Source organism: Prinia subflava, chromosome 34 (genome assembly GCF_021018805.1).
Source record: "Prinia subflava isolate CZ2003 ecotype Zambia chromosome 34, Cam_Psub_1.2, whole genome shotgun sequence".
Classification (NCBI taxonomy): domain Eukaryota; kingdom Metazoa; phylum Chordata; class Aves; order Passeriformes; family Cisticolidae; genus Prinia; species Prinia subflava.
This window is the reverse complement of record NC_086280.1, coordinates 252,621-269,203: the sequence shown is the minus strand read 5'-3', so window position 1 is coordinate 269,203 and position 16,583 is coordinate 252,621. Positions and strand designations below refer to the sequence as shown.

The 16,583-nt window shown below is 61.4% G+C and overlaps 1 protein-coding gene across 2 annotated transcripts; it reads left to right on the top strand.

Moving 5' to 3' along the window:
• The first annotated feature begins 1,285 nt into the window (after positions 1-1,285).
• On the top strand, positions 1,286-16,309 carry SP1 (Sp1 transcription factor). Of its 2 annotated transcripts, none has more exons than XM_063420994.1 (6): positions 1,286-1,402; positions 2,452-2,546; positions 3,152-4,655; positions 12,380-12,548; positions 12,931-13,130; positions 14,126-16,309. In XM_063420994.1, exons 1-6 carry the CDS (start codon positions 1,396-1,398, stop codon positions 14,440-14,442), a joined length of 2,292 nt encoding a protein of 763 aa, XP_063277064.1. In that variant the 5' UTR covers positions 1,286-1,395; the 3' UTR covers positions 14,443-16,309. The 2 variants fall into 2 exon arrangements, with proteins under 2 accessions (XP_063277064.1, XP_063277065.1); XM_063420995.1 differs by lacking the exon at positions 1,286-1,402 and adding an exon at positions 1,847-2,007.
• The last annotated feature ends 274 nt before the right edge of the window (positions 16,310-16,583 follow it).

Below are 16,583 nucleotides of genomic sequence, written 5' to 3'. Positions count from 1 at the left end.
GTGTCACCCCCAGCACTGCTGGGTCCTTTTGCGGCTAGGTGCCACCACTGCGGGTCAGGAGGGGACACTGAGGGACCCCAATGGTCTGAGGGGACAGGGGGACGGGGACAGGGCAGGGCCAGGGTGTCCCCAAGCCCCACAGGGTGCGGGAGCGAGGCCGCGGGGCCTTTCCGGGCTGCGGGGCGGGAATTGGGCCGAAAACGCCGGGAAATGGGAAAATCACAGACCGGGGGGCAGTTGTGATGCTGCAAAGTGGGACCAAGGCCATTCCGTGTCCATTGCTGTCCCCTCCCCGGCGATGCTGCCATCCCCGCCTGCCGCGCCCCGCCCGCCCCCAAAGCGCTCGTTTTTCTGTAAAATAAAGGATTTATTTTACAAAGCCCCCAAATCCCGCAACGCCCCCAAACTCCCCAACACACGTTCCCAAGGCAAGGGCGGCCCGGGCTCCCCGCTGTGGCACCCGCTGTGTCGGGACAGGACTGGGCGATGTCGTGACGAGGCTCTAGGTGTGTACGCCCAGCGCTCGTGAGGACGTGTCGCAGCGCCATGGCGGCTGTCGCGACAGGGCCGAGCCGGCTCGTGGCATGGAACAGGGGCTCAAGGAGGGAAGAGCCGCATATAACCCGCGGTACCGAGTGCGGGGAGAGCACTGGCAGCGCGCACAGGAGCCCGGACGGGTCTGAGGGAACCCGACCCAAAATGGCGCCGGCCCCGCCATTCGCCGCGTCGTCCCCCCAAGGGCGCAGACCGGCCGCTGGCCCCGCCTCCCCGCGGCGCCCATTGGCCCGTTTGAGACCGACCGGCGCGCTGATTGAGTTCGAGCCGCACCGCGGCTGCCGCCTCCGCGCTGGGATTAGTCGGTGCTCACGTCAATATGCGCGGCTCTCCCGCCCCTCGGCGCGACCCGAGCAGCCGGTTGGTGCTGCGCACTGCCAGTTACCGCCACTCCCCGCCTCCCGCGTCCCATTGGCTGTCGGGCACGCTCATCACGCCGCGGCCCGCGCCGCCGCGGCCGCGCCCATACGGGGTCTCCCTGCGAGCCCGCGCGGGCGCTGATTGGCTGTGCCACCGCCCGCCCTCTCCCCCCTGCGCCCCCATTGGCCACCGCCCCGCCGCGCTCCCCCTCCCCCACGGGGCGGGGCGGCGAGGGCGGAGCCCGCCCGCCCTTCTCTCCCCCCGCGCCGCACCGCCCTCGCTTCCCATTGGTCTCTCAGCCCGTCGCTCGGCGCCCCTCGCGGCGCTCATTGGCTGCGGGGGCGGCGGGGGCGGGGCGCGGGGCTGCGGCCGCGGCGCGCGGCCCCTCCCTCGGCAGCCCCTCGGCGGCACCGGCGGGTTCGGCCGCTCGCCCGTCCGCGCCCCCGCCCCGCCCCGCGCGCCCGGCCCGGCCCCGGCACCATGAGCGGTAAGGACGGGGCCGGGGCCGAGCGCCGCGCGGGGCCCCGGGCACACGCAGAGGCGGCGGCGCCCGCCCGCTCGGAGGGGCCAGAGGCGGCCCCGCCCCGCCGGGCCGGGCCCCGCCGGGCCGGGCCTCGCCGCGCCGCGCCGGGGGGACCTGCCGGGGGAGGGACCCGGGGGAGGGGGGAAGGCCTCGGGGGAGGGACCGGCGGCCGCGCCGGGCAGGGCTGGAGCGGAGGAGGGGGCGGCGGGGAGTGATGGGGAGGCCCCGGGAATCGGGGCTGGGGGCGGGGGGGGCGGGGGCGAGATCCCGGGGGATCGGGCGCCGAGATGGCGGGGGAGGCCGCGGGGGTGGGCGGCTGCGAGCGCAGGGACCGGGGGGCTTTCCCCCATTCCTGGGCAAGGCGCCCTGCGGGGGCGGATGCGGGAGCCGAGGGCGGGGGGGCCGTGGGAAGGTGTGAGCGGCCGGGGGGGGCTGGGCGCTCTTCAGCGTCCCCTCCCCAGCGAGACCCCGGTGAGGGGTGCTGGGGGTGAGGGCAGGAGCGGGGGGCGCAGCCCCGCTGGCCGGCGGACGATGAGGAGGCTCCTGAGCGCTGGGAGAGGAAGGATTTGGTGGGAGCGGGGACCCCCGCGCTGTGGGGGTCGCGGGTGGGGCAGCCCCGGGCAGGGGATCCCGCGGGTGGGCCGGACCCGCGCGGGGGAATCCCGGGGTGGATCCGCGGGGCGGGGGCGGGAGGTGTGTGTGCCCCTGCCCGCGGGCAAGCCGAGGGGGAGGCCCGGGGAGGACCTCGACGGGGGCCAGGGAGTGTCCCGAGCGGGTGGGGAGGAGCTGGGCCCTGGAGCAGGGCCGGGTCCTCCCCCCCTGTCCCGCTGCCAGCTCCCCTTTGGCAGCGCCCTGCTCTTCGCAGCCCCTTCCCGGCTGCTCCGGGAGCGCATGGTCCCCCCGGAGCCAGCCCTCCGTGTCCCCTCGGGGCCCTGCCTGGCCCTCCCGAGCCTCGTGCCGCTGCCCTGCCCCAAAATGTCCCTGACCGGGGCTGTCGCTTCCCTCCTGCGCAGACCAAGAGAGCACCGAGGAGATGTCGGCTGTGAAGCCCGACAAGGGCGAAGGCGACACCAGCAGCACGAGCAGCGCCGGCGGTGGGGAGGCCCAGGTGAGTGGGGGGAGGATCGGCCCCGGCCCGGCCCTGCTGGCTCCGGGGAACTCGTGGCAAAGTCCAGGGCCAGGACGAGCTGTTTGCTGGGCCCAGGCAAGCGTTTCAGCGCGGGCAGGAAGAGGAGGGTGAGCACTGCCAAGCAGCGCCCGTGGCTTCCCCTCCTCCTCGGCTCTCCTTGGAAACTCACAGCTCCCCTGCCCCCAGTGACACCACGGCCCCCGCTGGCCCTTCTCCAGCTTGGGGAGCCCAGGCATGACCCTTCTTCCTTGGGGTTTGGTGTGTCTCGGGGATTGCTCGCCGTTGGGGTGGAGGAGCCCTCTCTTCTCTTGGCTTTCCTAGGCAGGCTGCCTCCCAAAAGGCTTTTCCCTGTAGGTTCAGGCTGTTCTGGCCTGACAGCCCGGTGCCTGGCAGTTGTATTTTTCCGGCTGTGGGTGGATTTGTTCAGGAAGAAGTGTTTATCTTTTCCGAGTATGCTCCTCCCTGTTTTTTCTTTTTAAGTTTTTTTGTTGTTGTTGTTTCCCCGTTGTTTTTTTTTTTTTTTTCACTCTGGGCCTTCCCCTCGGGCCGCCTTCCACCCCAGTAACTCCTCCTCTCATCCCCAGGAGTCACAGCCGTCCCCGCTGGCCCTGCTGGCAGCCACCTGCAGCCGCATCGAGTCTCCCAATGAGAACTCCAACAGCTCCCAGGGCCAGCAGGGTGGGAGTGGCGAGCTGGACCTGAATGCAGCCGCCGCCCAGCTCACCCAGTCGGCCAACGGCTGGCAGATCATCTCGGCGGGCTCCAGCACCCCCACGGGCTCCAAGGAGCCGGGCAGCAACGGCAGCAACGGCGGCGACGCCTCCAAGAGCCGCCCGGTCAGCACCGGGCCCTACGTGGTCACCTCGGCGTCCGGCCTGCAGAACCAGCAGGTGCTCACGGGCCTGCCGGGCGTCATCCCCAACATCCAGTACCAGGTGATCCCCCAGTTCCAGACCATCGACGGGCAGCAGCTGCAGTTTGCCACCACCCCGGCACAGGTGAACGTGCAGCAGGATGCCTCGGGGCAGCTGCAGATCATCCCCGGCTCCAACCAGCAGATCATCACGAGCCGCGCGGGCGGCAGCAACCTCATCGCCATGCCCAACCTGCTGCAGCAGGCCGTGCCCATCCAGGGCGTGGGGCTGGCCAACAACAGCCTCTCCGGCCAGACCCAGTACGTGGCCAACGTGCCCGTGGCCCTGAACGGCAACATCACCCTGCTGCCGGTCAACAGCGTGGCCGCCAGCCTGGCCCCCACATCCCAGACGGGCACCCTGAGCACCGCGGGCTCGCCGGACAGCGGCTCCCAGCCGGCCACCTCGGGGGCTGCCAGCAGCTCGGGCAGCACAGCCACGTCCCAGGCCAGCTCGGGCGCCTTCTTCACCAACGCCAACAGCTACTCCACCACCACCACCACCAGTAACGTGGGCGTCATGAATTTCTCCACCAGCGCCACAGTGGGCACCAACGTGCAGGCGCAGACCCCCCAGAGGGCCAGCAGTGTCCCCAGCTCGGACTCTCTGCAGAGCCCGGTGTCTGGGGTGGCTCTGCAGCCGGGGCAGCAGAAGGAGGGCGATCAGAGTCAGCAGTCACAGCAGCAGCAGCAGCAGCAGCAGATCCTGATCCAGCCACAGCTGGTCCAAGGAGGGCAGACAATCCAAGCCCTCCAGACCACCCCGCTGTCTGGCCAGACCTTTGCCACTCAGGCCATCTCCCAAGACACCTTGCAGAACCTGCAGCTCCAAGCCGTGCCCAACTCTGGCCCCATCATCATCCGCACGCCCACGGTGGGTCCCAACGGGCAGGTGAGCTGGCAGACCATCCAGCTGCAGAACCTGCAGGTGCAGAACCCCCAGGCACAGACAATCACGCTGGCCCCCATGCAGGGAGTGTCGCTGGGCCAGACGGGCAGCACCAGCACCACGCTGACCCCCATCGCCTCCCTGCCCAGCGGCACCGTCACCGTCAACGCCGCCCAGCTCTCCTCCGTGCCGGGCCTCCAGACTATTAACCTCAGTGCCTTGGGAGCGTCCGGGATCCAGGTGCACCAGCTGCAGGGGCTGCCCCTGGCCATCGCCAACACCCCCGGTGAGTGCTCGGGTCCCCTTGGGCAGCCAGGCTCGGGAAGGAGGAACGCGGGACCCTGCGCGGCCGGGCCGCGGCTGGGCTGGGCGTGGTCGGTGTCAAATGGTGTTGGCAGGTGGGGTGGGGCTTGTGCTAGCCCTGGGACGGAGTGTGTTGATCGCCAGAAGACACTAAAAGGTCTTCTGGGTAAGCCTAGGCCTTGAAAAGAAAGGGAGGAGATGGCCGTGGGGGAAATGTGGATAAGAAGCAGGGGACTTGGTTTTGTGCCACTGTCCTGCCCTGGTGGCCACCCAGTAGTCCCAGGTCAGGGCTGGGGTGAGGACCCGAGTCCAGCTCAGCTGCTTGGCTGAGTCTGTAAAGAGTCATGGCCATAAAACACAGGGAGTAACCAAAAACCCCATGAAAACAAACACAGTCACGGAGCCGTGGGGAGTTTCCTCACAGGGGCGGAAGAAAGGGCTCATTAAGTGTCTGGGTGCTGGCGCGGGACAGCGTGACCTCAGCGTGGCCCAGACGGTCCCGTGGGCACGGGCACCCTGCTCAGATCCCAGGGATCCATCCCACCGTCTCCCACAGCCTGGGAAAAGCGGATACGGGAATGTGGGAGCCGAGCTGGAGCCTGCTCAGCTTCCGCCGCGGGAGGGATCAGTTCTGGGAACGCTCTCCACTTGCTTTCCACTGTTTTCCTTGGGTTTTTGTTTTCTGATTTTTTTTGTTTTGTTTTTGTGTGTGTGTTCTGGCTGTGGCTAAAAGGGGCTGTTGCTGGATTTAGTCACAGTTGAGAGGCAGCAGAAAATGTTGCTCAATCCAGCCCGTGCTCCCCTCTCGCGAGAGGCGGCGGCTGCTCCCCGGGCCTTGTTTTGCAGCATTATTTTGGGCTGTTGCTACAGCAGCTTGGCTCGCAGGCAAGCCACGGGTCACTCTGGCCTCGGGATTAGCCTGAGCCTTGGATTTCCCCGAGCGCAGGGACCCGCGGGGGCTCCCAGGAGCCGGGGCTGGCACCCAGGGGGGAACAGGCATGGCCTGTGTGACCCGCGGGGTGTGCAGGGTCCCCTCTGTGCCACCGCCATGCCTGGGGCGGCTCCAGCCCAGCCCGGGGCTCATTCCCGGGCTTGTTCCTTGTTTTGAAGGCGCTGGAGGAAGGCATGGGCGAGCCCCAGTTCCTGTGTTCGTGCCTGGCTCTGCCCTCAGAGGTGGAACAGGGAGGAACGTTCTAGAGACCACCCATCCAACGCACTCAGGCTGCGAGGCGGCCGCTGCCTCCTCCTCTTTCTCCTCCTCCTCCTCTTTCTCCTCCTCCTCCTCTTTCCTCTCCTCCTCCTCTTTCTCCTCCTCCTCCTCTCCTTTTTTTTAGCTCAGCAGCTCTCAGCCCTTGATCCACGGTGAAGAATTCCCCGCCAGCAGTGGCAGCAGTGGCAGCAGTGGCAGCAGTGGGCCCTCCTGCCTCTGTCCCCAGCCCCGAGGACATGCCGCTGGTGCTGTGGCACAGGAACATTTGAAATGAAAAGCCAGAGCAGGGTTCCAGGCAGTTTTCTGGGGAGCCCCAGCTCCCTGGGATGGTCCGGGAGGCTCCTGGGGTGAAATGGGGAGAGCTGTGGCCAGGGCAGAGCATCCTGGCACCGATCCAGTGGCAGGATTTGACTCCAGGCTGGAGAAGGTTTTCTCCAACCGTGTCCCTCTGACGTGGCAGTGTCCCTTTGTCCACCCCAGCCACCACTACCCCTCTCCAGGGGGTGCTGAACCACCCCAGACCTGCATCCCCCCAAATCTGAGCTCTCCAATGGGAATTGGAGGGAGGGGTTCCCAACCTTTCCCAAACCCCCGAGTGTTTTCCAAGCCTCCACGTGTGCTGGAACTTTCTGCTTCAGGCAAGGAACTGGGAGGGATTTTTGGAGCAGGAAAAGCTCCTCTGCTTCCGGGGGGAGTCAGATGGAAAATGAACCCTTGCTGGGGAGGGGACTGGAGCTGGTTTTCCTTGGATCCTGCTGCATGTTCCGGGCTGCAGGAAGGAGGAGGCGCCCAGCCAGGGGTGTGGTGGCCCCAGCTGCCACCTCGGCTGGCAGCACTGCGTGTTCTGCCCCTTCCAGAGCTCAGCTTGGCCTTCTGGGGGCTCTGTGTCCCCTCCTGAACCTCATGGACGGGGGACTGTGGCTCCCACACCCTCGGGTCTGTTGCCAATGAGGTTTTCTCCTAGTTTTTGGCAGGGGAAAAATCTTTCGGGGCAAAAACGACACCTGAAAAGATCTTTAAAACTCAGATTCTTTTGCTCCTGGGTGTGATGCAGAGCCCAGCTCTGTGCAGGTCTGACTCGGTGTCTGTGTTGACAGGGTGGCTCGAAGGCTGTTTTTCTCTCCTCCCTGGCCAGGCTGGGACGGAGCAGAGGCAGGTCTGTGACCAGCAGGGGTGGCATGTGGGCAGACAGGTCCTGCTGCCAGCTCTGCCCCTGGGAGGGCACCCCCAGAGCCAGGGAGGGGGGATTTCCTCAGCTGGCAGCACCCCAAAACCCTGCTGGGGCTGCTGGCAGCACTGCCCACACGGGCGGGCACCAGGGACCTGCGAGGTGGGACCCAGTGGGGTCTGAGAGCCACCTCAGTGCCACCCCAGGGAGGGGACATCCTGTGTGGTGGCGGGGATTTTGTGACATCGAGGTTTCTCTTCCTCTTTTGCCACAGGGAGGAGGAGGAAGAAGGACTGTTCTGAGCTTGGTGTCCTTAGAGTGACTCTGTCCCCATGTCCCTGTCCCTGGCAGAGCCCTGCTGTCCCCACATCCCTGTTCCAGCCCTACCTGGCTGAGGAATGTTCTGGATAAATGGGTGATCACCAGAGAGCTCAGCACTGGAATTAACCCCCCTTGTTTTGGGGGCACTCAGGGGATGTCCCTCGTTTGGGGATGTTTTATTCCAGGGCTGGATGGAGCTGTTGGGTGGGATTTTCTGGGCAGCACAAGTTCTCTTCCAGCTCCTTGGATGGAGGATGTGGAGGAATTGAGCAGAGGGACATCAGGACTGTCCTGGAAGGGAAATCCCCTGGTGGGTGCAGGAACCCTTGGCAGTGTGTTCAGCAAACCCCTCTGGGCTCCCTGCTCCCACTTCAGCCTTCCAGGGCCCTTCCCAGCGTTGGGCCAGTGGCACAAAGCCCTGATTGTGTTCTGTTTGCTGGTTTTTAAGGGCAGCTTTGTAGCAGGGCCTGGATGAGGCACCCACATGGCATCGAGTGTGGCGGGGAGGGCAGAACGGGAACCGAGCCCCGGCAGGATCCGCCCGTGACGCGCAGCCCTCGCCTCACCCGTGACATCACGGCACAAAACAGCATATTGTGAAACTTCCTGCTCTAAATCCCGGCCAGGCTGGACTTTACATCCCCTCTGGATTCCTTGGCTGACCTCTGTTCCTGTCGTTCCCTGGGGACTGACACGAATCCCCAGAGACCCCAGGGTTTGGCTGGGAGGACGGGGAGCGATCCCGGCAGAGCCGGTGTTGTCGCAGCTTTGTCTGGGTGAGGTTGTGCCCCACACAAAGTCCCTGTGGGGGACACCCTGTGTGTCCTGGACTCCGTGGAGCAGCCCTGCTCCTCCTCCTCCTTTTCCTCTCCCTGCTGCTGCTCCGGGCCAGGCTCGGCGGGGCTGGGAAGGGTTGGCAGCCGTGCCGGTCGGACGGGTCGGGTGCGCAGCACCCACCCCGTGACTCCTACCGGGAGAGGTCCCGGCTCCAGAGCCGTCTGCCAGGCCCTGATCTGCCTCTCCCTTTTATCTGGGCCAGCCTCAGCCCTGCTGGAGCCCTGTCCTTATCACCCCACACTGGAGACACGTCCTGGCTCCCGGGTTTGGGGGAGTTTCCCTGCGGCTCCTTTCCAGAGCGCCAGCTCCCACCTTAGCAGGGCTGGCAGCCTCCAGACGGCTCCTCATCCCCTCCAACCCCATCCCAGGACGCCTGGGTTAGATCCTGGGACTGATACAGGCATCATTTCCTCCTTGGGGTTAAAAACTTGGGTTTTGTGTCCTGGGAAAGCATCCACCCTTTACTGCAGTGAGCAAGAGGCACACAGGGGTTTGGGTGAGGTGGGAGATGCCTGCCCTCTGTGGGAATTGTCCTTCCCTGTCTCATCCAGACATTTTCCTCCCTCCACAGCCCTCTTGCAGGGATTTCTGGATGTGTCAGGGACCTGCCTGTGCTGCAGGGTGAGGTGCTCTGGGTGCTTTCACCTCAGCAAAGGCAAGGCAGGACCAGAGGCTGTCCCGGTTTTGTGACGATTCAGACAGGAATTGAAAGGGCAGAGGGGCTCTGTCTGTCAGTCTGCAGCATGACAGAGGCATTTGGCAAATCCTGGGGGATTCAGGGATCTGGCAAAGGGGATGGATGAGGTGATTGCCTGCCTCAGCTCTGTCCCTTTTTACAGCCCACCTCACTCATTCCATTGGTTCCATCCCGATTTATCCCCTCTCCAAAGGAAGTGTCGCTCATCCTGACGCACAGAAACCTCCAGCAATTACAGGAGCTGCCCAAGGAGTGGCTTCTGGAGTCATCAGAGTCCAAATTTAAGCCAAATTACTCACTGGGCTGCAGACTTCCAGCCTGCCCCATCCTCTGGTTCCCTCTCCACTGCCCCTATCTCCAAGGAATTGCTGAGCCAGAGCTTGGCTCATTTACATGGATGAGCTCCTGGTGGAGATTAACTCATTTTGCAAACCAGGGAGGGAATCAGATAGGGAAAAAACCAAGGGGACGTCGCTCCAAAGCCACTGTGTCCCTTTGTGCAACTCTTTGGTGTGTCTGGAGCAACTGGGGTTTGTTCTGGGCAGGGCAGCAACCCCAAAAACCAGGCAGGAAATGGGGAGAACTCCAATTGTCAGCTAGCAAATGTGGATTTTGGAGGTATTTTCAGGAACACACCCTGAGAGGTTGGGGCTGCGTGTCCCCAGGTTTTGCTTTTCTTCCTTTTCACCTGAAAACTTCCTCGTGCCTGGAGGCCACGTCGTGCCTGGTGCCAGCTCTCCCCCCTCGCCCTCTGCTGCCTCTGCCCAGGCACGGCTGCCAGAGGTGCAGAGTTTGCACAATCAACCCCAGTTTGTTGGTTTTGGGTTTTATTTCCAGCTCTTCTCCTAAAAATGAACACGGGGTCTGTTCCCCTGCCTGAGCTCGGCCAGGGTGGGTGTGAGAGCTCCTCTCTCCTCCCCGCCAGGCATTTCTCACCTCCTGGTAGTTTGCTAAATAAAGCAAACAAACCCCAGCTTTTTCCTGCACAAGGAACACCTTGTCTGCAGAGGATTCCCAAGCCAAGATTCCAGGGCTTGGGGGTTTTTAGTGGGACACCAGAAACTGCTCCATTCCTGGGGGGTCTCCGAGGTCGCTGGTAGAGCAGGGCCAGGGGCAGCTCCCCTCTCCTGCATTCCCAAAATCCCTTATTCTCCCCAGCCTTTTTCCAAGGATTAAATCTTTTCTTGCTCTATTAATAATATATTTTTCCAGGGCTTTGCTGACCTGAGTGTGGAGCCTCCAGGGAAGCTTTAGTCTTAGCAGAGATGTGTGTTAGTGGGGATAATAAACGTGAATTATCCTCTCTGCCCACTTGTCCCCTGAACCTGTCGTATCCCAGAGATTTCAGAGCTCCTGCTTGGGGTGGGATGATCCCTGCAGGTCCAGGATCCTTTGCCCTGGATTTATACCTCACTGAGAGGCAGCCACAGATCTCCAGCAGGAGGATTTGAGTTTGTTCCCCCTGCACCAAAAGCCTGGAAAACACCACGTAGGCTTCTGCCTCTTGGAGGGTTGAAGCAATTCCAAGGCATCCTGGCTGGATTCTCCCCCTCCCTGGTGTACTTTTGGGGAGAGAACTCATATTTTCTCCTGGTTTGGGGTTTTTTGGGGGGAGAGTTGTGTTTTCTCCTGGCTTTTTTATTTTTTTCCCCAGCAGCTCTTCCCATCCGGGGAAATCTCTAATCCATGGCTGGAGCACAAAGCTGTCAGCGCTGGCTTAGGAAGCTTAAAAACCCCTCCCAGGCTCCCCCCGTGCAGGGCTGTGAGTGCAGACACGTCAGGGGAGCGGCAGGGAGGGACTGGGGAACTCCTCAGCTTTGCAAGGAGCTCGGGAATGTGGCACCGGGGGCCAGGCTTCAAATGGTGTCACCTTTGGAGGGGACAATTTCCTCCTCCAGGCCTGGCTGGGGCAGCGTTCCTGTGCTCCCAGGGGTCGGTGCCAGGCTGGACCAAGGGACCCTCGGGATATCTGGGGTTTATGAGGCCGGGTGACAGCCCCTGGTGACAGCTCCTGGTGGCCTCGTGGCTTCTCCTGCCCTGTCCCCCAGTGTGACAGGGTCATGCTCTGGGTGTCCTTGGCATTCCCAGGGAGTCTGGATCCCTGTGGATTCAGGGCCACCAAACCTCCCAGTCTGCTCCTGCCTCTTCTCCCAGGTGATAGGACCTGGGCAAACAGCCTCAGGCTGTGCTGGGAAGCTTTAGCTTGGATTTTAGGGAAGATTTCTTCACTTTCCTGGCAGCTTTTGTCCTTCCCTGAGCCCCGGGGGCCCGTTGTGGTGGCTCCTGTCCCTGCTGAGCGTGGGCCTGGCTGCTCCCTGGAGCTTTGCCCAGGCACCGCCGGGGACTGGGGAAGTTGTTTCTGCCAGGAATTCCTCCTCATTCCCAGCGCCATCTCTGGGTTGTGAAACTCCCTCCTGGCTCCTCCGGGAGCGCCCAGCCTGCACCTCACAGGGGATTTGAAATTTATCCTTCTCCAGCCCTCCCTGGCTCCTGCCTCAGAGCTCCTACGTGGAAAACCAGGATTGTAAAGGCAATTTCCCTGCTTGGCTGAGGTGCTGGGCTTCCCAGGAGGGTTGTGGGTTTGGGAATGCCACCTTTGGAAAGGGAAGCTGCCAAAATACCGGGCGAAGGAGATGCAGTGAGTGAGCAGCAGCCCCTGGACACCCCCACTGACCTTCCTGTCACCTCATCCTCACTGGAGCTGCTGGAAACAGCACCAGGAAAAGCCCCAGATGGGTTTTTGGAGCCAGGAGCTTCATCTCCCAGCCTTGGGAGAGCATCCCTGGAATGAGATAAAACCCCAGGTGTGCTTTGTCTCCAACCTGCCACACTGAGGTTACAGAAATCAAATTCCTCGTGAGGAAATCGCAGGGGAAAAGGTGAATTTGTCTCAAACCTGTCATTCAGGTGGCAGCACAACCTTCAGGTGAAGAAATTGGTGTGGAAAAGGGTGGATTTGGGGCTGGAATCTCAGCCCAGGGCCAGCCAAGGATGCGGCAGCGCCTCCAGAAGTGGCTCTGCTGCTGCTCTGCCAGGAGATCCTTTGGCATCTGCTAATTGCAGCTGAAACGGGATCACTGCTCCAGCTCTGCCACAGGGACACTGTGGAGCCAGGAGGGGAAATATCCCAGGGGTGGGAGTGGGATGGAAGATGCTCTTCCAGCCTGCTTTATTTACCCTGCTGCAACTCGGGCTGGAATTCTGCTGGGATTTTGCTGGGATAGCTGCAGTAGTTGACAGGGGCTATTTTTGGGGAGAGATGCAGCTCTTCCCTCTCCCCTGGAAATAAATTAAGGACCTGTACAAAAATGGGGGAAATGTGGGAGCTCCGGGTGCGGGGGAGGCCAGGGAGAGCCCCAGGCTGGGGAATGTCAGGAAAGCCAAGGGAAGAGAGTGGAGCTGGAGCCCATCCAGCAGAGGAGAGGCTCCTTTGCAGGTAAGGAGCCTGCCCTAAGCCCCCGTGTTCTCTTGCAGGTGAGCACGGGGCCCAGCTGGGGCTGCACAGCGGCAGCGGAGACGGGCTGGGGGATGAGAGTGCGACCGTGGAGGAGGGGGAGACCAGCCCCGACCCCCAGCCCCAGCAGGGCCGGAAAACACGGAGGGAAGCCTGCACCTGTCCCTACTGCAAGGAAGGAGAGGGCAGGTGAGGCTGCTGCCCACGGCTCTGGAGCGCCCTGGCACCCCCAAAGTGCCTCATTGTATGGAATTGTTTGGGTTGGAAAGGGTCCTTCAGATCATGAGGCCCAGCTGTTCCCCCAGCTCAGGCAAGGCCACCCCTGTCCCCAAGTGCCACCTGGGCACCCCCAGGTCCTTTCCCACCTTTCCAGCCCCAGTTCCCCGTGCCTGCAGTGTCCCATGGGGCTGTTGTGACCGGAGGGCAGGACCTGGCTCTCGGCCTGGCTGAACCAAACCCCAAACCCACCAATCCCAGGGGTCTGACCGAGCCCAGTCCAGCAGATCCACCCCCCCAGGCTGTGTCACCTGCACGAAGAGACTCCTTGGATTTAACCCTTCCCTCCTCGCAGGAGCTCTGGGGATCCAGGGAAGAAAAAGCAGCACATCTGCCACGTGCCGGGCTGCGGGAAGGTGTACGGGAAGACCTCGCACCTGCGGGCGCACCTGCGGTGGCACACGGGGGAGAGGCCCTTCATCTGCACCTGGGTGCTGTGCGGGAAGCGCTTCACCCGCTCCGACGAGCTGCAGCGGCACAAGCGCACGCACACGGGTACGGCGGGGCCTGCAGAGCCTGGGAATCCACCTGGAGACCCTGGGAATCCACTGGGAAATTCTGGGAATCCACTGGGAGATCCTGGGAATTTCCTGGGAGATCCTGGGAATTTCCTGGGAGATCCTGGAAATCCACTGGGAAACCCTGGGAATCCACTGGGAAACCCTGGGAATCCACTGGGAAATTCTGGGAATTTCCTGGGAGATCCTGGGAATTTCCTGGGAGATCCTGGAAATCCACTGGGAAACCCTGGGAATCCACTGGGAAACCCTGGGAATCTGCCTGGAAAACCTGGGAATCTGCTGGGAAATTCTGGGAATCCGCTGGGAATCCACTGGGAAACCCTGGGAATCTGCGGGGAAATCCTGGGAATTTCCTGGGAGATCCTGGGAATTCGCTGGGAAATCCTGGGAATTTCCTGGGAGATCCTGAGAATTCACTAGGAAACCCTGGGAATCCGCTGGGAAACCCTGGGAATCTGCTGGGAAACCTTGGGAATTTTCCTGGGAGATCCTGGGAATCCGCTGAGAATCTGCTGGGAGATCCTGGGAATTCATTGGGAAACCCTGGGAATCCGGTGGGAAACCCTGGGAATTAATTGGGAAATGCTGGGAATCTCCTGGGAGATCCTGGGAATTCACTGGGAAGTGCTGGGAATTTGTTGGGAAGTGCTGGGAATTTGTTGGAAAGTCCTGGGAATTTGTTGGGAGGTCCGCTCTGACTCGTGGTGCTGCACAGGGCGGCCTCAGGGGTCCCCAAGCCTGAAATTGTGGTGTCCTGGAGCGTTGGCCTGGAGCTCAGAGCCTGAGCATTCTCAGGGGGAGGAACCCTTCCCAAGATCCCAACTTTTCCCAAAATTCTGCCATCTCGAGGTTTTCACTGCAGGGCCTGACCCCTCTCGAGGGCAGGAACCTCTTCCCAAATCCCAACCTTTTCCCCCAATCTCCCACCCCGTTCCCCCCATCCCTCACCTCCCTCTCCCTTTCCTCCAGGAGAGAAGAAATTCGCCTGCCCGGAGTGCCCCAAGCGCTTCATGCGCAGCGATCACCTCTCCAAGCACATCAAGACCCACCAGAACAAGAAGGGAGGGGCCACCAACGTGGCCATGAACGTCTCGGCCGTCCCCATGGACACGGCGGCCTCGGCCGAAGGCAACGGCGGCGCCACGCCCTCGGCGCTGATCGCCACCAACATGGTGGCCATGGAGGCCATCTGCCCCGAGGGCATCGCCCGCCTGGCCAGCAGCGGCATCAACGTCATGCAGGTGGCCGACCTGCAGTCCATCAACATCAGCGGCAACGGCTTCTGAGCCCACGTGCCCACGGAGCCACCAACCTGCAGCACTAACCCGGCCCGGCACCGCTCCTCTCCAAGGCCAGAGCTATATATATATATTTTTTAATTTTGGCTTGATTTTTTTTTTTCCCCTCTTTTTTTTCTTTTTTTTTTTTTTTTTTTTTTTGTCCCCTTTTTTATCCTTTTTTCCTCTCCTGTGCTGCCCTCCCCACCCTCCCGAGGCTCCTCGGCGTCAGCACGCCTTGGTCCTTTTAGCATAAAAAAACAAAAAACACCCCAAACCCCCCTCCCACCCCAATGACGGAAATACCAACAAAACAACAGAAAAAAAAAACCCAAAAAAAAAAAAACAAATGCAAAAAAAAAAAAAAAAGAAAAAATGCAAAAAAAAAAAAAGAGAAAAGATTCTATATTATTATTATATATATAAAAATATGTGTTCGTTTGAGAGAGGAGAGATGTTGCTGCGACCATGGCGTGGTCCCTTTGATGCCTTATCCTGGAGCAGATCGGCCCCTCTGGGGCACGTCAGGCAATGCCCGAGCTCCCCTTCCCCTCCCGGATCCCAATTCCCATCAGAATCCCCAAAAATCCTCCCCGGGCTGTCGGATGCTTTGCTTTGAGGTGATTCTGTAATTCCTTTGGCATTCTCGGGGGGAGATCCCGCTGGATTTTTCACCCTTGGACTCCCACTGCCCTCCCCTGCCTTGGCAGGTGTTTTTTTAATTTTTTTCTTGGATCTTGTTTTTTTTCCAGCCGTTTTCTTGGCAAGGCTCCCTCTCCTGTGGGAGTGGAGCTGCTCCATGGGAAGGTCGTGGACAGAGGGGCTGGGACGCAGCCCTGGGGGGGACAACTGGAGCTTCCTCAGGGGGGAAAAGTTGATTTTTTTTTTAATTACAGCCAGCGTTGGAATTAATAATAATAGTAATAATCGGGAAAAGGAGAATCTGCGGAGCTCAGCCGGTCTGGAGCGAGGGGAAGCACCGCAGGGACACGAGGGACACTTGAGGGTTCTGTTGTGGCACCGCTGGAGGTGGCTCCTGAAAAAAAAAGAAAGGGTGTTAGAAATAGGGACAGCTTGGAGAAAAAAAAAAACCCAAACAGGGTTTTCCAGGATCCTGCTCTTCCCGCCGTGGGAGGGCTCGGTCCTTTCCGTTCTTCCTCCCACACCCTCCTCTTCCTGCCCCAGACACTTCCCGGCCGCCCTGGCCGGGTTCCATCCCAGATCGGGGCTGTGGGGTGCAGGGTGTGGGTCCCCCAAAAGGGGAATCGGGGATCATTCCCCGGCAGCAGCTTTGGGATGAGCCCAGCAGGGTCTGAGCACGGTGGGGGCCCTGGGAATGACCCCGGGCTGTGGATCCGAGGAGGAGCTGAGCTCAGGGAGGGGATGGAGCTGGCCAAGATCTTCCCTGCTCCCATTTTGGGGTCGGGGCATGACCCCCTCTCCCTCCAGGGCGGGGTACAAAGGGGAGGCCCCCCAGGAGCCACGAATCCCACCTGCCCTGGGCCATTCCCACAGGTAAATCGGGTGTTTTTCCCCACCCCAGCACCCAGGGCTTCCCACTCTGGACATCCCCCTCGCCTTTCCCTGCTCCCCCTTTTCCCGGGAGAAGCTCCAGCAGAGCCAGGAGCACGGGGCAGGCACTGGGGAGGTGCTGGACTCCCTCGGGAAAGCCTCGAGAGGAGCTGGAGCGGCTGCCCTGCCTCCATCCCCAGGCTGTTCCACACTCGGGAGCTCCGGGAGCCAGCGGGAATCTTGTTCTGATTTGGGTTTTTTTTGTAAAAAAACACACACACACAAAAAAAGGAAAGGCAGCAGAAGCTCCCTGGGGAGGGGGCGCAGGGCCCGGCTCCCCCAGCCCCCACCCCGGCTCTCTCTCTCGATATCTATTTTTGCATTTGTATATTTTTATATAGGAAACTTTAAGCATTTGTATTTTAATAACCCTGTGAAGCACTATGAGCTCCCCCCAATCCCCCCAGCCCAAAACCCAAAGGATTGGGACAAAAACCAGGAGGTTTCTTAATTTAATGGTCAATGTGATGATTTTGCCCCCACCCCAAACCCCCCTTGAGCCCAACTCCGTCCCCAGCGGGGATCAAGTGCCAAACCCGATCCCGGATCCGGTGTTGGGATGTCCCCGGTGTCCCTTC

Bases quoted from the DNA above. Each gene is read 5' to 3' on its own strand.
- SP1 (XM_063420994.1), top strand. The intron at 2,547-3,151 runs GTGAGTGGGGGG...TCTCATCCCCAG, and splicing joins CCGGCGGTGGGGAGGCCCAG to GAGTCACAGCCGTCCCCGCT. The intron at 13,131-14,125 runs GTACGGCGGGGC...CCTTTCCTCCAG, and splicing joins GCACAAGCGCACGCACACGG to GAGAGAAGAAATTCGCCTGC.